The sequence below is a fragment of the Patella vulgata genome, chromosome 8 (assembly GCF_932274485.2).
Source record: "Patella vulgata chromosome 8, xgPatVulg1.2, whole genome shotgun sequence".
Classification (NCBI taxonomy): Eukaryota; Metazoa; Mollusca; class Gastropoda; family Patellidae; genus Patella; species Patella vulgata.
The window spans coordinates 53,415,385-53,443,118 of record NC_065886.2 but is presented as its reverse complement, the minus strand read 5'-3'; the positions used below and the strand labels follow the sequence as shown (position 1 = coordinate 53,443,118).

Below are 27,734 nucleotides of genomic sequence, written 5' to 3'. Positions count from 1 at the left end.
TTTTGTAACATACGATCTACAAAATCAACATGCATTTCGCATGGTTGCTTACGTCAAATTCGATCCCTGTGTAATAACAAGATTGTGACCTTCTAGAGGTCACAATTTTTATACATATTTGATGAAACTTAAAAGATTTGTTTATATCTGAAAGATTTTGGTTCCTTTTCATATTGACGTATGTTGGACCGTATGTGACACTGTCCTAGTCACGAATCTCAGAAAACGGCCTGTAACACTATCCTTCGTCTCTGTAGGACTTTCAGGTTGTGTACAAAACTTTAAGGATTAATTAACTCTGGAACACTTTGTTGGTATGCCTACGTTTATGTATTAAGACATCCGCTCGCTAGCCTGGAGGTCACGTGTTCGATCCCTGCATTTGCTGAGAAAGTTCACCGGGATTTTCCGATGTGGTTTTCCCTTGTCAGTGGTGCAGGATGGAGGGCCTGACAAGGACAGCTGTCTAGTCGTTTGGATGGGACGAAAAACTGAGGATTCCTTGGCAGTTGGAATTCGATACAAGAGTAGGCTGTGGTGCCACTGTCCGGGCAAAATTTCCCTCATAACACACTGTATGGCGTACGCCCGTCTTCATTATCTCAGTCGCATTAGAACAGTAGGACTTTAAACCCCATTTCATTTCTATATATCTCTATAACATCCATAATACAAAGGTTATATTCATAACAATGTTTTCGAATCCCCGGTTGTACGTGACAAGGAGTAGGGTCGCCTGTCCAACCTCGTGGGTTTTCTCCGGGTCCTCCGGTTTCCTCCCACTGCTAAAGACCCCTACCCGCAAGCGAATTATTGAAATAAAATTAAACAATATGTTAGTCCCGAAATGACCTAGTTTGTGTCGAGTGGACGTTAAACCACATTTCTCTCTCTCTCATAACAATGTGGGAGTATCTTATATACACCTGACAAAATGTCAGGCACTAATGAAATAATACCTGACATTTCAACTTAGTGCCGGACATGTATTAATAATATCAATAAAAAAAAGACAAATCAGTGCGAAAGAAGCTGTTGTGTTTAAATTGTCAATATCAGTATATTATAATCTATATGTTGCTTCATGTTTGTAATATTGTTCAACACAAAAAAATACAGCAAAAGACTGGCTAAATATTGTAATTGTAAAGTCTTATTTGACTAAAACTAAGCCATTATATTAAAGATACATTATGGGAGATTAGATAGAGCTGGTAGTTCCCACTATAATAGTTAAAAACTAGATAATGTATAGGGAATTTGCTGAAAATTTCAGTCAAATTGATCCACTATGAACCGAGATTTGCGGCCTAGCCTCGATCATCATTACTAAAGTCGGTAGGATATAAAACATAGTCTCGATTATCGATTTCATGATTAAATTATGAATGGAAGTCGAACAGCAAATCGGAACCTAATCCAATAAACATAGCAGGCTAGCGATGACATCGAGAGTTGATTATGGTCTGGATAAGTTAATAAATGACTACTTAATAACTTAGATAACATTTCAGGCCTAAAGAAAGACCTGAAATAGAAAGATTTAGCTCTTGCATAATGTATGTTTAAAGAGCAAATAAAATTAGGGTTTTCTTGTGCCATTTTTCCTGCTGAAAATAAATAGGATTAAATTTGAAGTCTGATATCACTTTTATGAATACAATTTATTCAAGATGGTACACATTTTGTAGATTTTTGAACCAAAAATAATATTTCAGTTTGTCACCTCGCCTTGTAATGTGTGACCTGCTCTCACAAAAACCAGGCGCTTGTTGCACAACTTCATTTTGTACTACAGACACATAAACTCTATGCCTTCTTGTGGCTGTGAATGAGTCAAACTCCAGATGATATGACAAATTTAAAAAGAATTGCATTTTTGGAAAGCTGCAGAGCATGGACTATTTAAATATGCTGCCAGCTCTATTTTAATAAAAATGACCAAGAGCCTAGTTTTGTGGGAGCACTGGAGCAGCTCACATATGTCTGTCTATAGGTTTTTATACGCCCACATTTTCATGTGGGACATATATTGTAGTTGCCCCTGTCCGTCGTCCGTTTACATTTTGATTGTGGACACTCTACAGGTCACAATTTTATTCTATTTTGACTAAACTTGAAATATGGGTTTATATCCTAAAGATCTTGCTTCCTTTCGATATTGGTAAAATTAAAACCCCTCTTTTTATAAACTAGACTATGTTGTCAAGCTGATTTCATATGAAACAGATTATTTTATACTTAATTATGCAAGTTGATTGAGAATCAGTCAGACGTTAACGAGTACAGTGTAATGTTTATAGTTGTAGAGGACTTACACACTCAATGTCACCAGTGTAATGAAAATTTATGTTTCAGATATCTGGCAAAATTGTTTTTATGGCCTGGGCTATGTGTGACTTTGAGGCAAGATATCTCAATAAAATAATGAATGGATTTGAATGAAATTGGTGTAAAGTGTATGGCTTAAAATACATACCACATTATATGTTCATTTTATGTGCTCTTTTTAGGCGATTCATAAACTATACAATTATTTTACTTTTATCATATCTGGTTGCCCCGTGTCAGTGGTGCAGGACGAAGGGCCTGACAAGAACAGCTGTTTAGTCGTTCGGATGGCACGAAAAAAACGAGGTCTCATGTATACATTGGCGTGCACATAAAAGATTCCTTGGCAGTTGGAATTCAATATAAGAGTAGGGCATAGTGCCGCTGCCTGGGCAAAATGTCCCTTATAGCTCACTGTAGGGCATATGCCCGTCTTCATTAGTCAAGTTCGGAGCAGAACAGTAGGACGTTAAACCCTATTTCATTTCATTATACACCTTGACCGGACTTCATCCATCCTCCCATTGAATTTATGTGAATGACTTGACTACATAATAGACGTACAAAGACGCGGGCAGTGGATAATCCGAGAATTTAATTAGGCTTCGATATTTGTAATAAATAGTCAGCAATTAAAGACAACATCGTCTTTTGTATGCAATGAATTCTCCTCCGACTTCGCACCCGTTGCTAGATATATATATATATATATATATATATATATATATATCCTTTGTTTCTTCTCCTGTAACCCAGTCAACTTCTACAACCTAATAAAAATAGGCTTTAATGGTCTCCATTATTTTGATGTGCTCGTAAATTTTTGCTGTCACACGTATATCAAATTATTTATGATATGTATGAAGATATGTTGTACAAGATGGCAACATACCAAGGTTAAACCAGTTAGCATAGAAATTGAATTAAAGATACATTCCCCGGGTACAAACAGTGTGATTTGATGATATATTTGGTATAAAAACATATTCAAACTAATTGATCTATCATAATTTTGCTTCAAATCCTTCTCAAAACATTGAAATTGTCAGGGAATACCCTGGCTATAAAAAATCGATCAAAAGAGGTCATGTTTGTGTCGCGTGACTTACCTCTCTCGGTATCTAGCAACGGGTGCGAAGTCGGAGGAGAATTCATTGCATACAAAAGACGATGTTGTCTTTAATTGCTGACTATTTATTACAAATATCGAAGCCTAATTAAATTCTCGGATTATCCACTGCCCGCGTCTTTGTACGTCTAACTCTTCATAAAGTTGTACATCTAGTGCTCAATCTTTGCGTCCAACCTTTCATGTCACGCGTGCAGACATTCCTAATCATCGGGCTGTTGATTAGGGAAACCCTTACATTTTTGTCCTGTATACGCTCCATGAGTGTTTTTTAGGGAATCCAGTATTTTTCTAGTAAGATTGGATATTTCTACTTTCCATATATACCAAAATTGCCATACTTTTATTGGAAATAACCACCCAATAAATACTCTTCTGGGAACGTATCTTTAAATATTATAGCTTAGAGAAATTAAGTTGTTCCTGCATTGGGGACAGTCTCTATCATTTAAACCTTGTGTATTTAGCATTAATTTCTTTCACATTCATTTGATATCAAATCTTTGTTTAAAAATTTTGTAAAAATCATTTGAAATCACCCAAAACCTCCTAATTTGTACTTGTGTCCAGTTTATCACCAATAGAAAATAAGGCAAATTTGGTATATAATGGAAAGTAGAGATGCCCAATCTTACTAGAAATATACCCATGTTTTTTGCACGCATGTTTCCTCCCACTGCTAAAGATCCCTATGCGCTTGCAAATTATTGAAATAAAATTAAACCATATGTTAGTCCTGAAATGACCTAGTTTGTGTCGAGTGGATGTTAAACTCCAACTCTCTAACTGGCAACTTGTTGCTTGGCAACCTGTGTTGGTTGAATGCCAAGTGGTTGTGAGAACGATGATGTACTGTACTTAAAAGGTAAAACCATAAGAAAGAACTTGGCAGAGGATAATCCAAGAATTTACTTAAACTTTGATATTTACAGTAAACTTCGCTAAAGTCGGATCTAAATGGATTGACCAATTTTATCGGAGTTACGCGAAGATCCGAGTTAGCCTGTACGTTCAGGAAACGTCCTATTGAATCCTTGTCGAAATAAAATCAGTTCCCAGTCAATTTTACTGGGCAACTTTTTACTGCTAAATGGTCGTGTGTCAATCTTAGTGAACGCCTGAAGGAACATTTTAGTGAGAAAATAAGACCTTGCTTACCTCGCTAGAGTCAGTATGTGCAACACAACATGCTGTTAAAATTTACGTGGCTTGGCCATATAAGACGAAACATCTAGAGTTGATTATGGCCTGAATAAGTTAATTAATGTCTAATTAATAATTTAGATAACATTTCAGGCCTAAAGAAAGACCTGCAATAGGCAGATTTAACTCTTGCATAATGTATGTTTAAAGAACTGTATCAAACTAACTGGGGTGGGGAAAAATTAGAATCGTTGAAAAGTCAATTACAATTAAATTTTTTCAAAAATTAGAATTTCGTTTCGTTTTATATGTGCAAATTTGTGCGCTGCCCCGTATTCGGATTTCAATTTCGTCAGCCAGGCCGTATTTTTAACAGCATGTTGTGAACATATTGTTGATCCGATTTAGGCGAAGGAAAAAAGACAGAATTAGATCAAAAGGACCAAACATTTTGATCCGAGTTAAGCAAAGATCCGACTTACGCTAATAAGAAAAACGTGCAGGATCAAAGGGTCCAAAAGATTTTATCCGAGTTGAGCAAAGATTCGACTTACGCTAATAAGAAAAACGTGCAGGATCAAAGGGTCCAACGATTTTATCCGAGTTGAGCAAAGATCCGACTTATACGAGGTTTACTGTATGTTAAATGGACAGCAAGTAACAACAAATATAAGCAGAAATGGACTCTCCCTGAATGAAGTCGTCAATAATAATTGATCCTATAAATTGTATTTACTTCCTGGTTTTAAGGCTACATTTTCAGTCTCACCAAGAAAATAAATAGAATTAATTTTGAATAATATAACTTAGACTCGTCTATTGAAAAATCAAAGCACTGGACCTACTTACGTGACAAGGAGTAGGGTCGCCTGTCCAACCTCGTGGGTTTTCTCCTCCCACTGCTAAAGACCCCTACGCGCAAGCAAATTATTGAAATAAAATTAAAACCATATGTTAGTCCAGAAATGACCTAGTTTGTGTCGAGTGGACCTACTTGTATGTCGCAAGATTTGAGTCAAAAGCCAGTGCTATGTTGTTATTGGTTTTACATCTCCAATGTTGCAAATGTTGAATGTTAGGTGTAAATTGGACCAAATCAATTGTAAATAATCTTGTAATACTGACAAATACAAAGTTTTTTTGTTCTGTACATAAAAAATTAGCTCCATTAAATCGTGTTATTTAACATTTCACATTAGACTTTTCAAAATTTGCACAACACGCCAAACTCCATCTACTCAGAACTTTAAACTTTGTACTCTGTCATCTCATTCGATATTTAGGACATTTTAGGAGTGTTTATTAAACTTGTAAATTAATATATAAACAGTTATGTCTTCTTAGATTTATCTCAATTTTTGTATAAAAGCTGATTTTCACCTAGATATATTACAGTATATTTAAAGTAGCTACATCATCCAAAGTCTTCCACATTGAAAACATGAATTATTTGTCAATTTAAATCAACATATATTTTGTGATCTTACCGGAAAAAGATAAGCTTCTGATATCCAATAGTTAAGACAAAATAAACATTTTACCATTGGTACACGAATCGTGTACCATAATGCGTTTCAGCGCCATTTGAAGCAAGGGACTCGAAGAACGGGGCTAAATATATTCCACAAGTCATGTCAAACGTTGACGTCATATTCTTATCTGGAGATCATGCGCAATAAATATTATTGGTGTAGACTGGAATAACCAGACACTAGAGATTAAGCCATTCGATTGAGACTTTTGGCGTATTTTGCCAAACATAACTGATTTGAAATTATAGTAAAAACAGGAACGATTGAATATAAATCAGTTTATTTACATTCATATTACATTATGATATGCGTTGCACCCCATTTTGGTCAATTTCTAGGTCCCAAATATTGGTGATTTAGCTCCTTTAAATCAAAGATACTTAAAAGATATTTTTTTTTGCCAACTGACAATACCTAATGGTAATGCCTCTTGATAACTTGTTAATGATCTTCATTTTTGTGGCAAGAGCCTTGTGCATTATTGAACTAATTAAAGGGACATTATGGAAGATTAGATAAAGAGCTGGCAGTTCTCACTATAATAGTTACAAAATAGATAATGTAAAGGGAATATACTGAAAATTTCAGTCACATTGCTCCATTCTGAACCAAGATATTAGCGATTGAATTTTAGACCAAGCCTCGATCATCATTACTAAAGTCGGTACGATAGAAAAAAAACAGTCTCGATTATCCATTTTTGAATTTAATCATCAATGAGCGTTGCGCAGCAGATCGGATTCAAATCCAGTGAAAATCGAACACATAAGATGACATCGAGAGTTGATTAAGGTCTTTTCATGTTAATAAATGTCTAACAGTTATATAACATTTCAGACCTAAAGAAAGACCTGCAACAGGCAGATTTATCTCTTGCATAATGTTTGTTTAGTAATTCTATTTTTAAATCAGTTTGGTCTCAGACATTCATGTTGTCTGGTTTAAAATTGTCTTTTTTTTTGTCTCCTCCTGTTATAAAGATACTATATCAAATTTCCAGTTTAAAAGAAGTGCTGTACTGGATTAGTAATTGCATTAGTCTAAATGTGAAATAAAAACCCCATCGATGTCAGGGTTATTTATTTTGAGAGATTAGGTCAGGAAAATAGGGCATAAATGATAAGTGAATTAATGGTGTAGTTTAATGTCCTCTGTTCCTCTTGATTTTTTTAAGATAACTACACGCATACGGTTTGGTTTACATGTTTGTGCACCTACTATATTTACTTGGATAAAGAGGTAGCCATTCTTGCTATAATAGTTCTATTAAACATACATTATGTAAGATTTAGATAAAGAGCTAGCCATTGATCTTGTTATAATAGTTTAAAAATAGATAATGTAAAATGAATAATTTGGACATTTCATTCAAATTACTCTATTGCAAGTGAAGATATTAGCCTTTGAAGGTTTGACAAGACGTGTGCAGTAATTTCAACCACCGTACTAGTTGTTCGCAGCTAAGTCTCGCTCCTCCATTTTTAGCTTAAATCAAAATATGGCTGAACTGTTCTAATCTATTTAATATCTGAGAAATCTGATGCCATCAAGAATTGATTATGGCCTGGATAAGTTAATTAATGTCTAATTAATAATTTAGATAACATTTCAGGCCTAAAGAAAGACCTGCAATAGGCAGATTTAACTCTTGCATAATGTATGTTTAAAGAACTGTATCAAACTAACTGGTGCATACAAGGCAAGTATAAATGCAACAGGAGGTTTGTGTTCAGTAGCGACTAGTAATAATGGCACTAACCTTGGTGCTGTTTCACAAGACGATGGAGTGCAAGAATGCTATTTCAATATTTGAATAGTTAAATTTCCCTGGCTCTTCAAAGATAGTATTTGTCAATCCATATCTATTAATGGAGTTTGATATGTTTTTTGATTCCTGTGAAATATTTACGAATATCAATTCAGCGAAATCAACTAATAGTAGTATTAAAGTAATGGGGAATGATTTACGACTTTTTGTGGAAAATATCAAATTTTTCACAGCTTAATCCATGCTATTATGTACTCGTATCAATCTCATTAAAATACCGATCTATGTTTCTTTTCGGTTTTTTTTATATACATTTGATGGCCTCTACTACATGAAGATCTGACCGGTTGTAGTGGAAGGTCGCATCAGAGGTCATATGAGTGGCCTTTGACCCCATGATGTCAGACATTTGATTAATCAATCAGCGTTGATGTTTGTAGTGGATTATACCCACAGTTCCATGCACCTCACGCCAAAACAGATCATTTCATTGGCTAATCCCTTAAATCATGCAGAACGCGGGTTATATAACAACTCTTCCAGATCCCCGGTTGTACGTGACAAGGAGTAGGGTCGCCTGTCCAACCTCGTGGTGTTTCTCCGGGTTTCTTCCGGTTTCCTCCCACTGCTAAAGGACCCCTACGCGCAAGCGAAATAATTGAAATAAAATTAAACCATATGTTAGTCCCGAAATGTCATAGTTTGTCACCATCACTCTCTCTCTCTCTCTCTCTCTCTCTCTATTTTGGCTTCAAATGTTATATAAAAGATTATTTTGGCATTAATTAACATAACAAGCCTATAATCAACCCTATTGATCGTCGGATGGCAGATAATTAAATTAAATTAATTTTAGTGATAAAATGGGCAAATGAGACTATGTTGCTACAGTAACAAACAATCTACGCTACATCTTCCAACACCCACAACTACGCTTAGCGTAAAATAATTTGAATGAAATTTTCAATAGAAGCTGATATACTCATTTTTATACGCCCACATTATCTGTTTTTCAACTATTATAACAAGAATGACCAGTTCTTTATCTAAATCTTACATAATACAGCTTTAAAGAGGTGGCTGTTTGTTACAGTTTATAGATGTTATGGATATGTTATATTGCCATCTTGACACATGAAAGTGGAATTGATTAAGATATCTTTATATCAGTTATTGACACCCATGGTTGTCCCGATCTGTCATTGAGTCAACTGGCGTGGTTTCGATTCCCCGGTTGTACGTGACAAGGAGTAAGGTCGCCTTTCCAACCTCGTGGGTTTTCTCCGGGTCCTCCGGTATCCCCCCCACTGCTAAAGACCCTATGTGCAAGCGAATTATTGAAATAAAATTGAACCATGTTTTAGTCCCGAAATGACCTAGTTTGTGTCGAGTGGACATTAAACCCCATTATGTAATGTCCTATGTCTTGTAAAGCGATCTGTACTGAATTTTTAATCTGTTATGATGCAATATAGCCAGATGCATAATCTCCTAGATCATTCTATGTCTAGAAAGGGATTATAATCAGGAACCAAACAGAGATTATTCAGGGAAGGCTAGGGGGTGGGGGGGCCTTGAGTTAAGGCTAGAACAAGGGTCATGTAAGTTGGTTGGATTGGAGACCGGTCTCGAATCCAGGCCAGAGAGCCGAGTTGGAAACAGGCTGCTACAAGACAATGAACCATTAATTAAGTATTATTTAAGAAATCTTGTACATGGTATGTTTAAAGAAAAATAAAGGTATTATATGAAGTTCAAACCAGTGTTGTCATCCAGAACCGATTCAAAGAATAAAAAGTGCAACAATCAGATGATCTAGAGAGTTGCTTATAGGAATAAAAGTGTAAATAATAACATTTGAAGCTAAAATAAAGACCTACAATAGGCAGAGTTAGCTATTGAAGAAATTCAAATCATACATTTTAAAAAAACTAAAACCAAAACATCAATGCTAGATAATCTCCTGTTTGGGCCAATCAATTAGATTTCGTGACGGTGGGGTGAGTAATAATAACATGACATCATCTGAAAAACTGGTAATTTTCTATCAAATGGAAATGCCACTCTGTGGGCAAAATTAACTCATAGAACACTGCATGACATGCCTGTTCTCATTAGCTGATTGGTGCAGAAAAGCAGGGTGTCCCCCATTTCTTTTCAGTTATTCACCTTGTTAATACCACTTTAATATCTGTTTATTCACCTTGTTAATACCACTTTAATATCTGTTTATTCACCTTGTTAATACCACTTTAATATCTGTTTATTAACCTTGTTAATACCACTTTAATATCTGTTTATTCACCTTGTTAATACCACTTTAATATCTGTTTATTAACCTTGTAATACAGCTGTGTTTTTAACATTCTACTCTGTGTCTTTTTAAAACATTTGTTTCAATAGTATTCTGTTTCTGGTGATATGTATTTTTATTCAGCTCCACCACAAAGCAACTTGAGGCAACAGGGAATGTACGGACTGTTTCTATTTTTCTCGTGTTGTCTTATCTAGTGACATTCAATTACTTTTATGAATTGTCAGATATCCTCGCACAGTCTCACATAACAACTTTTGGTCTTCGAAGGAATTGTAAGTGAGCAGAAATTCGCCCGTGTATCTGTTATCACTTGTCACTTCAGTCAGTTATATAGAAGGATAACTTGTGTTTTCTTTTTGGTTGGTCACTTCCGTTTGTTGAACCCATCATTACTCATCTATCGTAGCAATGAGATCTCTGTGTTAAAATTATATTTAAAACGTATTTAACCAGTTCTATCATATATGTGATAATGACTGGCACCAATATTGTCCTTTAACAGCGTTTTCATGTAAGTCTACAATTTACCACATAGTATGGGCCACTTTTTGGTTGTCATGTTTTTATGATTTCTGTCCAAATTTCTGTCAGTGTTCAGTGCTTGAGTAGACTTAGTTTTGGGGCTTAGGTTCTAAGTATGTGCAATAAATGAAAGAAAAACTGTAGACAAGTGATCGCTTTCTGTGATGTTCTCATTCAAATTAAAGGGACAATAACACTCTTGCTGGCTTGACAGCTCTAGAAATTAAAAAATTGCCTTATTCTAAGTACTATAGATGTGTTAGTGTCCTACCTGTTGTCTAAATTATCCATTAAATCCTATTTTACTTGTCCAGAGGGTTCAAAAATATTTTTAAATCCAAGTCACATTTGAAAAGCTTTACGTCAGGCTTTTCAAATCGATTAGTTGAATTTTTCCTATTTTTTAAATTAGGTGTGTTAAGATGAAATTTGTATCATCAATTAATTAAAATATTGTAAAATATTACAATAAAGATTGGGACATATTATTCAATTACGACAAGAGTGGTATTTAGTCTTTAAAAAAAAAAAAATGAAAAAAAGATAACCTTCCACCCATATGATTTTCAGAAATAGCCAAATTCTGTTATGCATTATCCTCTCTCTAGCCAGCAATAAGGAATTTAAAAAAAGAAAAAAAAAAAGAAGCTACCCTCCCCTCTAACCTTTTTTAGCTGTCAGTTGCTGGAGAAACAAGACATTTATTTTGTGTTCAATCAATTAAATTAGTATTATTAGAATCTCCCCGGTTGAACGTGAGAAGGAGTAGGGTCGCCTGTAGAACCTTGTGAGTTTTCTCTTGGTCCTCCGGTTTCCTCCCACTGCTAAAGACCCCTATACGCAAGCGAATTATTGAAATAAAATTGAACCATATGTTAGTCCCGAAATGACCTAGTTTGTATCAGTGAAGTTAAACCCCATTTCTCTCTCTCTCTCTTTTAAATCAATTAAATTAGTATAATATTAGAATCAAATCAATACTTTGTTCACCATGTTTTTTTTTTCATTTTGTTTAACTTGAATGTTCATTTGCATAAAATTTGATTGTTTTATATTGATAGTAAACAAAATACAATAAATATAAACACAAGAACTAAAAAGCTTTTTATAAAATAACCATTTCATGTATGAAATATTTTAAATATAAAGTAAATAGAAGATGGTATTTGCTTTAAAAACATTTGATTTCCTATTGCGCCGTTGAATGCTTCACGTTTATAACACTGTTCGACTTTCAGGGAATGTAGCTCGTTGACATGTTTTCTCTAAGTATTAGAAATAAATACAGATTCTTGGAATGGATCTTCAACACTTTATTTCAAGAGCAAATAACAGCAACAATTAAACTGGGTAATGAACTTTCTGAGAAGTCCCATTTAAAGCTGATTTCTGTAGAACCCCTAGAACTCCAAGCCACTCGTAGTTAATTCAAATATCTTATTGTTGCTACTGGTGCTGAAGGAAGAATAAAGTTGATATCCATCCTTTCTTCTTCAAAATATGTTTACAATTTATCTCGCTTAGCTGTACCAGAATCAGGTTTCGAATCCCCGGTTGTATGTGGCAAGGAGTAGGGTCGCCTGTCCAATCTCGTGGGTTTTCTCCAGGTCCTCCAGTTTCCTCCCACTGCTAAAGACCCCTACTCGAAGAAAGCAGGGGACTATTAAAATGGGTTCGTCCGTCTGTCTGTCTGTCCGTCTGTCTGTCCGTCACACTTTTGGGGACACAATAACTCTCTTCCTAATTGAGCTAGAATGTTCAAACTTGGTGTATGTGTTTATTAGGTCAATGCCTTGATGGAGTTCGAAGATGAGCATTTTCCGCTTAGGGTAAGCAGAGATAAGCAATTTGATTGGTTGATGCTTTGGGACACGATAACTCTCTTCCTAATTGGGCTAGAATGTTCAAACTTGGTGTATGTGTTGATTAGGTCAATGCCTTGATGGAGTTCGAAGATGAGCATTTTTATATCAAAAAAATTTTGTCCCCCGCCTTTCTAAGAAAGCAGGGGACTATTAAAATGGGTTCGTCCACCTGTCTGTCTGTCCCTCTGTCCGTCACACTTTTTGGGACATAATAACTGTCTTTCTAATTGAGATAGAATGTTCAAACTTGGTGTAGGTGTTTATTAGGTCAATACTTTGATGGGGTTCGAAGATGAGCATATTCTGCTTAGGGTAAGCAGAGATGAGCAATTTGATTGGTTGATGCTTTGGGACATGATAACTTTTGTTCTAATTAAGTGAGAGTGATGAAACTTGGTGTATAGTTTCATTACATCAATACCTTGACTAAGTTCGATAATGAGCATTTTCTGCTCAGGGTAAGCAGAGCAATAAGCAATTTGATTGGCCGAGATTTTAGAACGCAATAACTCTCCTAATTGAGCTAGAATGTTCAAACTTGGTGTACGTGTTTATTAGGTCACTGCCTTGATGGAGTTAAAGATGAGCATTTTCTGCTGAGGGTAAGCAGAGATAAGCAATTTGAATGGTTGATGCTTTGGGACACGATAACTATAGTTATAATTTAGTGAGAGTGAGGACACTTGGTGTATAGCTTTATTACATCAATGCTAGGGCCTTGAAACTCCGAATATAGATTCATTATATCATTACCTTCAGTAAGTTCGATGGTGCAAATTTTCTGCTGAGGCTAAGGAGCGATAAGCAATTTGATTGCAATTTGAATGATTAACATTTCGAGCTAAAGCGAAGCAGAGCTAATTAATTTCATTTGTCGTTGCTTTGGGACAATATAATCTTGATTCTATCTGATAGAAAGTGATGAAACTTAGTGTATAGTTTGATTGGCTGATGCTTTTGATAAAAGTAAATGTAAGATTAATTAATATGCGTCATCTATTTATTTTGGGATTTCGGCGGGGGACATCAGCCTCACTGTTGGCTTGTTGAAATAAAAAATTTAAAAAACCATATGTTAGTCCTGAAATACCTAGTTTGTGTCGAGTGGACGTTAAACCCCATTTCTCTCTCTCTTTGTACCGGAATCAAGAGTAGACAATTTTGTTTACTGTTCCCACTTTGTCCACCATATAACAGAGATCTGTCACTTTATAATTGCTATCCTGTCGTTATTTAATTTGACTGATAGATTAATTACTGTTTGTCTCTTAACGACTAACCAAGCATTAATGAATATTAAAATATAGATTTGAAATTAAAAACAGAATTTAGAAATAATACAGTACCATATGACCTCCTAGACATTGGTCATTAATGTCTGTTATGATGGTTTCGAATCCCCGGTTGTATGTGATAAGGAGTAGGGTTGCCTGTCCAACCTCGTGGGTTTTCTCCGGGTCCTCCGGTTTCCTTCCACTGCTAAAGACCCCTACGCGCAAGTGAAGTATGTAAATAAAATAAAACCATATGTTAGTCCCGAAATGACCTAGTTTGTGTCGAGTGGACGTTAAACCCCATTTCTGTCTCTCTCTCTTTCTCTCTCTCTGTTATGATGTTACGAAAAATCAGGTTTTTGCTTTTCGTTCCTGTAGACGTCACAATTTTGATTCGATTTTGCTGAAACTTTAAATTTATATTTATATCACAAAGATCTCAGTTCCTGGATTATGGCCCCTGATTATTTGAAAATTCGCATTTTTAGCTTGTGAAACCCACTAGAAGTCAAAAATTATATTCTGTTTTAAAAACCGTTAAAATATATCACTGTTATACATCAATGAAGGTTGAGTTCGAATTTCATAAAAATCTGATTGAAACTGCCGAACAAAATGGCCACTCCTGGTATATAATTAGTGTAAAAATATGTAATACCTAGGTTGTGGGCCCTAGTCCTATTTTTTTATCTGATTTTAATGAAACTTGCAATGTATGATTATAACTCAAAGATCTTAGTTCTTTTCGATATTCACACATATCAGACCATAACTCCCTGATTGTACGAAAAATCATGTTTTTTAGCGCGTGGATCCTCTAGAGTTAACAATTTTTATCCAATTTTAAAAACTGTTTGAATTTCGTGACAATTGTAACGAAACTGCCCGACATAATGGACGCTCCTTGTACACAAATTGTGCAAAAATATGTAATATGAATGTTAAAATATCCCAAAGATCTGTCCCTTTGAGACCATAACTTCCTGGATTATTTCCCCTGATTGTACGAAAAATCAATTTTTTTTTTAGCTGGTCTTCTGTCCATCTGTTGCAAAATGTGGGCTTATCTTGCATGGCAACTGCTTGTTTTTTTGATTCACAACATTCATTACAATATATACATTACATTATATGGCGATCAGAAATTTTGATATTTTCATTACATGAATGACTGGGTTATTGACTGATGTTTATTGGTGCTCTAACTGAGCTATGATATTAGTCTTCACATTCATCAATATCAAATTAATTGACAATATGACAATATCAGCTGTTTGCAAAAACATTTAATATACTTTCAGGTTTCATCAAATTTTGTTTTACTGAGATTTTAGCGCATTGTCACTTAAAATCAATGAAAATTTACTTTTACTGAATTATTTTAGCTTAAAGCTACATTATGGGAGATTAGTTAAAGAAATGACAGTTCTCACTATAATAGTTAAAAACTAGATAATGTAAAGGCAATTTGCTGAAAATTTCATTGAATTTGATCCACTCTGAACCGAGATTTTAGCGATTGAATTTTCAGCCTAGCCTCGATTATCATTACTAAAGTCGGTACAATAAAAAAACATAGTCTTGATTATCCATTTCATGATTAAATCATGAATGAGTCGAGCAGAAAATCAGAACCAATAAATATCGCAGGCTAGTGATGCCATCGAGAGTTGATTATGGTCTGGATAAGTTAATTAATGTCTAATTAATAATTTAGATAACATTTCAGGCCTAAAGAAAGACGTGCAATAGGCAGATTTAGCTCTTGCATAATGTATGATTAAACTTTAAGCTATTTGATATATGGGTTGGTAGTACACTGATGTATATAACACAGTTAAAGATGAAGTTTTTATTGTGGCATTTTGAGCTATGGTCTTTTGATGACTTGAAATCAATGAAATATATTCCCTCAAGTATAAATAATTCATATTTTCAAACCTCTATACATTTATATCAGAAAGGTTATAGACTGGTAAATAAGCCGTAATAAACTAAACACTATAATTGTGAATACTACAGAGTATTTATTAACCACTGGGTCAATACTTTCATATCTTGTTGTTTTCACCCGAGAAAGTTCAAGATTTTCCAGCGTGGTTTTCTCTTGTCAGTGGTACTGGATGGGAGAGCCTGAGAAGGACAGCTGTCTAGTTGTTCAGATGGGACGAAAACCGAGGTCCCATGTACACATTGGCGTGCATGTAAAAGATCCCTTGGCAGTTGGAATTCGATATAAGAGTAGGCCGTAGTGCCGCTGCCCAGGCAAAATTTACCTCATAGCACACTGTATGGCGTATGCCCGTCTACATTAGCCCAGTTTAGGAGTAGGACGTTAAACCCCATTTCATTTCATTTCATTTATTTTCGTACAATTCTAAACCAAGTTTTTGAGTGTAGATAATCTTGCTATAAAAAGAATCTCTATCAATTTTAATTGTTTTCTCCAATACAGTTCCTGTACTGTTCTAGTGTTGGGCAAGAAATGGATGAAAAAATATAGGTCATTGACTTGTTTCGTAACCCTTGAATAAAATATTGTTTAAATAGATCTGTAGAACGTTGGCTTCGTATATTGACAGATCAGGTATTTGATGTCAAATGAAATAGTCTGATGTGGACTTGAAGCCAGTGAAATTTGACACACTTGTTATTGTTATAAATGGGTTCAAACAACCTTTGATTTATTTTTTCCCTACATTGAATAACCATATATAGAATGTCATACTCTTTTTTTTTTATGTCAAAAGAGAGAGAGAGAGAGAAATGTGGTTTAACGTCCACTTCCACTCGACACAAACTAGGTCATTTCGGGACTAACATATGGTTTTAATTTTATTTACATAATTCGCTTGCGCGTAGGGGTCTTTAGCAGTGGGAGGAAACCGGAGGCCGCGGAGAAAACCCACAAGGTTGGACAGGCGACCCTACTCCTTGCCACGTACAACCGGGGATTCGAAACCACGCCAGTCGATTCAATGACAGACTTTATGATACAGCGCGCGCACGCTAACCATTCAGCCATCCAACCCCCTTTTTATGTCAAAGATTTCAGCCTGTATATATAAATATATATGGATAATGAAAGAAATTCTACTTAATTTTGGGTATTGATATATTTCATACAAATAAATAGAATAAAATGAAATGAAATCGGGTTTATCGCCCCGAGGTCCTGTGTACACATTGGCGTGCACGTAAAAGATCCCTTGACAGTTGGAATTCAATATAAGAGTAGGCCGAATTGGCGCTGTCCAGGCAAAATGTCCCTCATAGCACATTGTATGGCATATGCCCGTCTTCATTAGCCCAGTTAGGAGCAGAACGGTAGGACGTTCAACCCCATTTCATTTCAGAGTTATTGATCTTGATCACTTTGAAAAATTAATTGTAAGCTTATGAAATGTTTATTTTCATGATGAATAATAGGCCTACCATTGATTTTCTATGACTTTTGATAACCCTTATGAACTCGATAGAGGCTGTAGGATCTTTTTCAAATTTGGTTGGAAGCAGTGGAGTCATAAGAGTATGAACCCAAGAGCTTAGATTTCTTTAAGGATCCAACTTCTTTATCAAATTTTCCCAACATCCATGGTTTCCATTTTGATGACCTACAGTTGAGACAAAGTTGCTGTGTGGGTGTATTCCTCACTTTGCGTAGCTATCTTTCATAAATCTTGTGGTTGCTCTGGAAGTTCGTTATCAATTTTAAGCTTGAAAAGTTTTTAAGCCAGCACATTAAAACTGGTCTGAATGACTGAATACAGGTCATACATATAGCTTCTATAGGTGTATTTTGAATTCCCGTAAAGCCATCTTTACAGTAAAAAGTGCTAAAGGCTTTACATTAGATTAATTGTAAAGAATTGTGGAATTGTGAGTTGAGCTGGAATAATCTGTATGTATATCGGATTACCACGAATGTTATAATGGTGTATTACTATAATCCAAGAATACACAAGGAAGAGATAAAATAATGTTACAACAACATATTCAAATTAAAACTAGAACTGTGAAGCAGTGTTGACGGGTTTCACTGGTAACACATTAACCTTGAATTGGCTGTCACTTCCTGTACCAATGAAAACATTAAACAGATTTCCACATGAGCATTGCACACATGATATAAAATGGATGCAGAATTAGCCAATAAAAAGCCAAGTTGTTAAATCATTGTTCTCTATCTGCAGGTATCCGACGTGGTTTTCCCTTGTCAGTGGTACAGGATAGAAAGCTGTCTAGTCATTTGGATGAGACGAAAAACCGAGAGGTCCCATCTATATATTGGCGTAAACGTAAAAGATCCCTTGGGCTTGGCAGTTGGAAATTGATATAAGAGTAGACCATATTGCCGCTGTCCGAGCCAAATTTCCCTCATAGTACACTGTATGGCATATACCTGTCTTACCTGTCTTCATTAGCCCAGTCGTAGCAGAATAGTAGGACGTTAAACTCCATTTAAATTAATTTATTTTATTTTCTATCTGCAGGTGAGAAGAACAAGAGAGAAAGTGTTTCTGCTGAACACCACCATCTTGGATTATTTACTAACAGACGGGCGGCATTCAAGTGTCTCAAAAAAGAAGGTAATCTATCAGAATCAAAATGGTGTATTACAGTACACTAATCAAAGGTGTTCGTTCCTCTGATTATTGTCTAGGACTGTGGTTGGCATACGATACTGGGAATATCTTGTTGCCTGTTTCGGACACATCCAATCTGCACAGATCCTTTCAAAATAATTTATCCAGCCCAACTTTCATTAAGAGAGACAGACAGACAGAGAGAGAGAGAGATTAACATCCACTCAACACAAACTAGGTTATTTCGGGACTAACACATGGTTCAATTTTATTTCAATAATTCGCTTGCGCGTAGGGGTCTTTAGCAGTGGAAGGAAACCGGAGGGACCGGAGAAAACCCATGAGGTTCGACAGGCGACCCTACTCATTGTCACGTTCAACCGGGGAATTGAAACCCCACCAGTTGACTCAATGACAGACCGTATGATACAGCGTGCACATGCTAACCATTCGGCCATCCAACAGTACAGAAATAATCAGGGGGTTGGATGGCCGAATGGTTAGTGTGTGCACGTTGTATCGCAAGGTCTGTCATTGGGTCAAGTGGCGTGGTTTCAATTCCCCGTTTGTATGTGACAATGAGTAGGGTCGCCTGTCCAACCTTGTGGGTTTTCTCTTGGTCCTCCAGTTTCTTCCCACTGCTAAAGACCCCTACACGCAAGCGAATTATTGAAATAAAATTAAACCATATGTTAATCCCGAAATGGCCTACTTTGTGTCGAGTGGACATTAAACCCCATTTATCTCTCACTATAGCTTCTAAACTGAGTCAATAGTGCAGGATGTTGATTACAATCATGTTTTAAACTTGGTTATCCTTAACGGTATAAGAACTGTTGCTATTGAAATCCGATAACATATGTGTGCTGTTTATATGTTGAGCAGGGCAGGTTGATAATGGGTTACATTGATTTATCACTAGTATGACAATTCCCCAATCGGTATATAAAATACATTGATCAATTTATTACAATAAAATACATTGATAACGGCTGGCTAAGCAATATTTATGCTGCAATTGGTAATACGTCTGTCAATCTGTGTCTTTGAACACTGTCGCCGTATTATTGATGTGAGATTTAAATATCTTCAATTAGAAGAGAGACATTGAGAATGATGAATAATTGTTGCTGACACATCATTTTAAACAAAATAGTACATGTTAATCTATTGAAAGGAGTTTGGCGGTCTAATGTGTCAAATCTGAGAGGACTTCTAATGTTTCTGATTTTTGTCCAACAAATCAGCCTGTGCTGTGAGGTGTAGACCTTATACGTTGACTGTAAAGGTTTGTGAATTTTTTTTTTTTGAGGCAGGATATAACTTGGCTGTGCATCAATGTTCTTCCAAAGTTTTTGGTAGGAAATGTAGTTTCTAGGTTGGTCTATTATTATTTTTCAATATATTCTGGTCTAATGATCAGGGGCCCGTTTCACGAAATTTTAACTAAGATAAATAGATAAAATCCAAATTTTAGTAATTTGATTGGATAATATTAGATTGATTTTAGTGCTTAGACAATCAAAATTGAAGTATCTATTAAAATCTGGATTTTATCTTTAGTTAAGATTTTGAGAAACAGGGCCCAGGTTTTGGTAATTTGTGTGGTAACATCAAGTAGAATATCTAGAGCTTGTTTCTACTGAAACATACAATAAGGGATCATGTGGCCCGTGTTAAACGTACAGGGTTGGATGGCTGAATGGTTAGCGTGCGCGCGCTGTATCATAAAGTCTGTCATTGAGTCGACTGGCGTGGTTTCGAATCCCCGGTTGTAGGTGGCAAGGAGTAGGGTCGCCTGTCCAACCTCGTGGGTTTTCTCCAGGTCCTCCGGTTTCCTCCCACTGCTAAAGACCCCTACGCGCAAGCGAATTTTTGAAATAAAATGAACAATATGTTAATCCCGAAATGACCTAGTTTGTGTTGAGTGGACGTTAAACCCCATTTCTCTCTCTCTCGTGTTAAACGTACAGGAGCCACGGTGGCTCAGTGGGTAAACGCTGGCTTGCTAGCTTAGAGGTCACATGTTTGATCACTACATTAGCTGAGAAAGTTCATTGGGATTTTCCGACGTGGTTTCCCCTTGCAAAATTTCCCTCATAGCACACTGTATGGCGTATGCCCGTCTTCATTAGCCCAGTCGAAGCAGAATAGTAGGACATTAAAACCCATTTCAGTTCATTGTTAAACATAATCTGCCTATTGCAGGTCTTTATATAGGCTTGAAATGTTATATAAACTATTAATTAGACATTAATTAACTTATTTATCCAGACCATAACCAACTCTCAATGCCATCTTATGTGTCAGATTTTCACTGGATTTGAATCAGAGAATCCGATCCGCTGCTCAACACTCATTGACAACGTGACAAGAAGTTGGGTTGCCTGTCCAACCTCCTGTGATTTCTCCGAGTCCTCCAGTTTCCTCCAACTGCTAAGGACCCCTACGCACAAGTAAATAATTGAAATAAAATTAAAGCATATGTTAGTCCCAAAATGACGTAGTTTGTGTCGAGGGGACGTTAAAACCCCATTTTGTCTTTTCATTAAAATATTATTGACAAGACCTAATTCTGCTGGCCAAGCAAATTTTTTTTAATTTCGTACTTCTGTAGAATACCAAAACATTTTTAAATAGTCTGTATGTGCGACGTCACGTACAATATGCAATATGTCTTATTCTGTCTTTTGGTATGAAGATTGAGTCGTCCTTGTAGGAAGTCTAAAGTTATTTGGGTAGAGTAATTGAAAGAACTGAAGTCTTACTTAATGAATTCTTTGACGTCTCATTTAATGAATATTGATCATGGTTGATTTTTTCTTCAACCCAAAATTGTAATTGGCATTGTTTCTGTTTTTTTTATTCTCCTCTGACTGATGACTAAAAATAAATAATTTACTTCCAGCAAGATTTAAAGAAAGACCTTGTTATAATAGTGAAAACCTAGCATTAGTTAACTTTGTCAATTATAAATTTAACAGCAACAGATCACTTATTAATGTATTTTACTGCTTTCCTATAAGAAGCGTATATCTGACCTTTGGAGAGAGAGAGAAATGGGGTTTAACGTCCACTCAACACAAAACAGGTCATTTCAGGACTAACACATGGTTCAATTTGATGTCAATAATTCGCTTGCATGTAGGGGTGTTTTAGCAGTGGGAGGAAACCAGAGGACCTGGAGAAAACCTACGAGGTTGGACAGCCGAACCTACTCCTTGTCACGTCACATACAGCTGGGTAATCAGACCCCCCCCCCCTCCGATTATACAACACAACATATTGTCCTAAATGTTTTATCAGTACTATGTAAGCTATTGACAAATACACTTTTAAAACATATTTAGTTTTTCATTTATACTAATCATTGTATGGGTGAACATATAATCAGGTGTTGAGCATGGGGTCCATATCGGCCGTATATGCCGGTCAAGACCGAGGGGCTACGGAAAATGACTGAAACTAGATCTTTTAAAACCATATTCTCTATAACATGGCTACGATCAACCCCTGCTATGTAACTATAAAATTCTACAGCCAGTACAGAATAATGCACACGTACAGAAACCATGTAATCTCCTAATTGGTGTTACAGAGTTGTATATATAGTCGTCAAAAGATTATACTGAGTAGCGAACCACGATGGCTTAGTGGTTAAGACGCTGGCTCGCTAGCCTTGAGGTCGCCGGTTTGCTCCCTGTGTTGGTTGAGAAACTTCATCGGGATTTTACGGCATGGTTTCCCCCTGTCAGTGGTGCAGGAAGGATGGCGTGACAAGGACAGCTGTCTAGTTGTGTGGATGGGACAAAAAACTGAGGTCTCGTGTATACATTGGCATGCACATAAAAGAACCCTTTGTATTTCGAATTCGATATAACAGTAGGCCATAGTGCCACTGTTCGAGCAACATATCCCTCATGGCACGCTGTAGTGTTGGTAGTAGAACATTAAAAGTTAATTGATAGGTTGGAATCTTATCAATGACGTGAAGTGATCTATTATTAAAACAACCAAGTATTGGCCGCGTGTCATAAGAATTTTCAAGAACAAAGCCATGTTACCTCTATTACTGTCACACACAGTGTAAACAAGATTATTATGATCTTCGAATATGTAGTGCTACTCTTCAAATCCAACCAACCATCGTATTAAATAAAAACAGCATAAAAATTACGTAAATCCTCAAACACGTGTTTGGAGAAAAATGCATGTGGGAATTGTAAGCTAGAAATTTGTGAGCTTGCTAAGGCCAGACCAATTCTGTTGAAATTGACAAAAATAAAACAAAATTGAAAATTGCCCATTTTATTTATTTTTTCTTCCGAAATAAACATGGTTTCGATTCCCCGGTTGCACGTGACAAGAAGTAGGGTCGCCTGTCCAGCCTCGTGGTATTCTCTGGGTCCTCCTTTTTCCTCCCACTGCTAAAGAGCCTACGAACAAGCAAATTATTGAAATAAAATTGAACTATATTATGTGTGTCCCAAAATGACCTAGTTTGTGTCATGTGAACATTAAACCCCATCTATATATCTCTCTCTCTCTCTCTCTCTCTACCATCTTACTAGAAAAATGAGATTCCGTGATAAACACCTATGCAAGGTTGTCACTAACTAGTGACAAACGAAGTACTTTATGTGTTGATCTGATGGCTATAGTTGTGAGAACACTGAGAGACTTGAACATCCAGTAGACTCAGTGATTAAATGACTTGAACATCCAGTAGACTCTGTGATTAAACGGTGAAAAAAACGAAGTTGGCAGATAATAATCCAATAATTTACTTAGGCTTTGATATTTATGGTAAATAGACAGCGACTACTGACAAATACAAGCTGTATATGGATTCTCCATCAATCAAGTCATGTGACAAACAAGTCTTGCGGCATGGTTTAGTTTTCTGTTTGTTAAAATGTTTTAAAACAAACTTTTGATAGATAAATCAGTTTAGATATGTCTTGATACACCTACATTGAAATGTCGTTGTCACCCACGTCTGTTCGTCCATCTGTCTGTCACTTTGAATATTCTTGACGCTCCGGAGACCAACGTTATAATCTGATTGACTTTAAATTTAAAAAGACTGCTGAATCTCATGAGATGAAGAGGCCTATTGAATAATTTAATTTGAATGAAATTTTCAATATATTCATTTTGCAATATCTATTTTTGAATATTATAACAAGAACATCCAGCTCTTTATCTTAAAGGTCACCGGAAAAGCATCAATTTTTTTTTAAATAATGCAAGTAATTATGTCAACATATCCTTTCCATAAGTATAACCCGAACGTCAATATTACCTACAACAGGTAAATTTCAACATTAGTAATTTCCGCCGTTCTCCGTGGGTAGTCGGAACTTTCCGTCAATAAGCAATCCGTGACGTCATTTTAGTCCTTCTGCACATAGAAATATAGACTAGAATATGAGCAGAAGGACTAAAATGACGTCACATTTACGGAAAGTTACGACTACCCACGGAGATTACTAATGTTGAAATTTACCCGTTGCAGGTAATATTGACTTTCGCGTTCGTGTTATACTTATGGAAAGGATATGTTGACATAATTACTTGCATTATTTAAATAATTTATGAACCTTTTCCGGCGACCTTTAATCTTACATAATGAATATTTATTAGATTTTATTTCAAGATTGTTTAAGAAAAGAATTGAAAATTGTCTGATAAATCTTAGTGATGTTCATTGCAGGGCTCACACTGAAAGTCAGTGGCGATTAAAATTTAATTTTGGAAATAACGTTTTGGGGTATTGGCGATTCTTTTTGAGAAGTGACGGAAAAAAATCTTAAGATTGTTATATCCTAGATTAACGGTTACATGGAGTGTCAATCACAATCACATGGTGGCATATTATAAATTAATCAACTTGCTAATTATCCGATGGATCATGTCAATAAGTAATACTAATTGGCTCGAATTAATGATTAGTTGATTGCTATATATATCATTATTTACTTAATGATTATTCCAAGCGGTGATTATTGGGTGTGTAGTTCCGTCTAAAAAAAAAAAAAATAATGTAAATATTCAAAATGGCCGTCATTTCTTATCAAAGAGAATTAAATATTTTGATAGTTGAACCATGGATATTATTTCAAATTATATTATCACCATTGGCGGGAAACTTAAGAACGAGTCAAATAGCGACGATTCTCGAGTGAGAAAACGGTCTGACATTTGCTTCATATTATATTACCGGCACCAATATGGTCTAATAATTGTAAATATTTCTTGCAAATAAAATCAAAATTTATATCATTCTATCAGGGATTTAGATTCTGATACATTAGAGGTACCTGGAAATGACAATAAAATTGTTACTGGTCTTTTTTATCACACATTTTTGGCAGATAAAATATTCTAGTTAGCGAAAAAAAAAAAAAAAAAATGAACATTTTTTTTTACATAAAATTAACATTCATTTTGGCAGATAAAAAAATTGAAAGCCATTGTGAGCCCTGGTTGATTGATATATTGTCGTTGCCCCTTATTCGTCCAGTTCCCATAATTGCTTCTGGAAACTATAGTTACTATCTTATTGATTTCAAACTTACATACATTGTTTATGGTCATGAGTCGAAGATTTTCAATAATCACCACTAAAGTTGATCACTTGGAATAATCTGGAGGACACTCTAAAGCAGGAGTGTCAAACTCCTTTCATTCAGGGGCCACAGGAACTCAAATTTTACATCAAGTGGGACAGAGATACACAAAATTATCAAGATAAATCAAACGTTGTTGAACTTTACTGAATTCTAAAAACAAAACCCTCGACACAGGTAATTTTTTTTTAGACTTAAATATGTATGACATACAGTAAAGAAGTCAGAGTTTTACTGAAACCGGAAAACAATAATAAATGATTTCCACCGCTAGTTTCTAAGAGTTATCGACAAGTCAGTTTGTTGAAATTTGTTCCACGGGTCACTTTTAAACCCTTGGCGGACCGGATGTTTGGCACCTCTACTGTAAAGGCTAAGGTTGGCAGCCAACAGCATTTATAGACATGAGATGAGAGGCCTATCGATTTTTATCGATTTTCGATAATGGCCTATAATCACTTTGAAAAACCTTGTGGACATTCTAGATGCTGGGGGTCACGTTGGCTAAGTGGGTAAGGGGCTGGCTCGCTAGCCTGGCGGTCGGGTGGATGTTAAAGATGGGTTCCCAGAAAAGTATTTATTGGGTGGTTATTTCCAATAAAAGTATGGCAATTTTGGTATATATGGAAAGTAGAGATATCCAATCTTACTAGACAAATACTGGATTCCCCGAAAAACACTCATGGAGCGTATACAGGACAAAAATGTAAGGATTCCCCTAATCAACAGCCCGACGATTAAGAATTTCTGCACGCGTGATGTCAAAGGTCACACGCGAACATTGAGCGCTTGATGTACAAGATTAACTTTATGAAGAGTTAGACGTACAACACTTTCTGAGATAAAAATGACGGAAAAAGACGTGGGTAGTGGATAATCCGAGAATTTAATTAGGATTCGATATTTGTAATAAATAGTAAGCGATTAAAGACAACATCGTCTTATGTATGCAATGAATTCTCCTCTGATTTCCAAGACATGACATAAACATGACCTGATTTGATTGAATTTTAATAGCAGGGCATTCCTTTGCAATTACAATGTTTGAGAAGGATTTGAAGCATAATTATGACAAATTAATTAGTTTGAATATGTTTTTAGTCCATACCATTAAATCACCCAGTTTGTACATGGGAACCCATCTTTAAACCCCATTTTATTTCATTTCTTTTCTTATATTACCCACAAAAAACCCCAATAAATATGTGACAACCCTTGTAAACTGCCCGGACAGCTATTTTGCAACCTATCATTATTAATCAGTAAAGTGTGAAGGATGAATGTGAAAATATCACTAGAATAAATGCCAGATGGATAATCTGTATGTTATATATAAATCACATTATTAGTATAGTAGAAAATAATGGACTGTGTGAAAGACATAAAAACAACCAAATTAATAGAAATATTATAGCAGCTGTTTTTCTTTCCTGTCATGAACCCCAAAAAACCATGTGACCCGGCCTGATTCACCAGCATGACCTGACCTGACCTTATTATGTTGTCTGATGTGACCTAATTGTTACTGTGTGTTGGTTATTAACCTATATGGTACCTATCTCTATACATATAATACATATTATATATGGTGTTCACCTCACCTTGAACCCCTTCAATAACAACAAACACCACCAGGTCTTGGTCATCAAGTCTGTTCTAATCAATAAATATCCCATGTCTATTAGATAAATATCACACCTACGATAATATACTATATGAAATAAACTCCAACTCATTCAGCGGACAGACAATAAAAAATAAAATTGATAATTTCTAGTATTTTTGTGCTATATGAAGTCTTGTTATTCCACTAAGAATTGATTAATAGTTTTCTGTGCCAACTATTTCTCAAGTCGTTGCTTTGATTACCGTGTTATCATTGGTCATTGGTAGTTTACAGAATAGCCACAGAGAAAGATGTAAGTAGGTCATTTTATTCTTTCGATGGTTTTTAATCATTTAGTTCCTGACCAGAACGAGAACTTTGTCGAAAGAAAGTACATTGTGTAGAGTTAGTATAATGGATATAGTCTTGTCTAAATATCGGAACTGAGCTGAAATAATGTGTTTAGATTACAATAATCATTGGTCAATGGCTCACGAGGAAGTTATGGATGTATGAGAATAATTGGCATTTATAAAACACAGAATGGAATCCAAAATACAGGGGTCAGTATATGTAAAAAAAAGTTTCAGAAAGATATTTTACAATATGAAAACATTATTGCAAAGAGGAGAGAATAGTTTATAGTACTAGATAATAATGATAATAGTCTCCAGGTTTAAACTGTATGGCATGTCAACAGCTCTTACTTCAAGATTTGATATTGAATATATGTAAAAGAAATTAGTGCTAAATACACATAATTAAATGATAATCCAATTACAGTGAATCATGATGTCTCTTTTGTTTCCTAGCAACCTGTCATGTATCACGTTAACAAGATTTCATAAATTTGGCCCAAACAGGGTGCTGGCGTTCCCTGCAAATTTGAAAAATAAAATGTAGTCTATATAGAGTGTTCAGAAGAAATAGTGGACGGTTGATCTTATACAATTTTAATTGGAAAACCCTACATGGAGCCTGTGAAGTGTTTGAATTACTTAAAGGAGCTAATTTTAGTCTCTAACTCAA

General features: G+C 35.6%; 1 protein-coding gene across 2 annotated transcripts in view; it reads left to right on the top strand.

Moving 5' to 3' along the window:
- Positions 1-27,734, top strand: part of LOC126831046 (gem-associated protein 5) — a 108,418-nt gene that overhangs the window by 38,420 nt on the left and 42,264 nt on the right. For both annotated transcript variants that reach the window (XM_056102759.1, XM_056102760.1), the window contains one exon: positions 18,375-18,470. In XM_056102759.1, the coding sequence (XP_055958734.1) occupies positions 18,375-18,470 (96 nt within the window). The remainder of the gene's footprint in view (positions 1-18,374; positions 18,471-27,734) is intronic.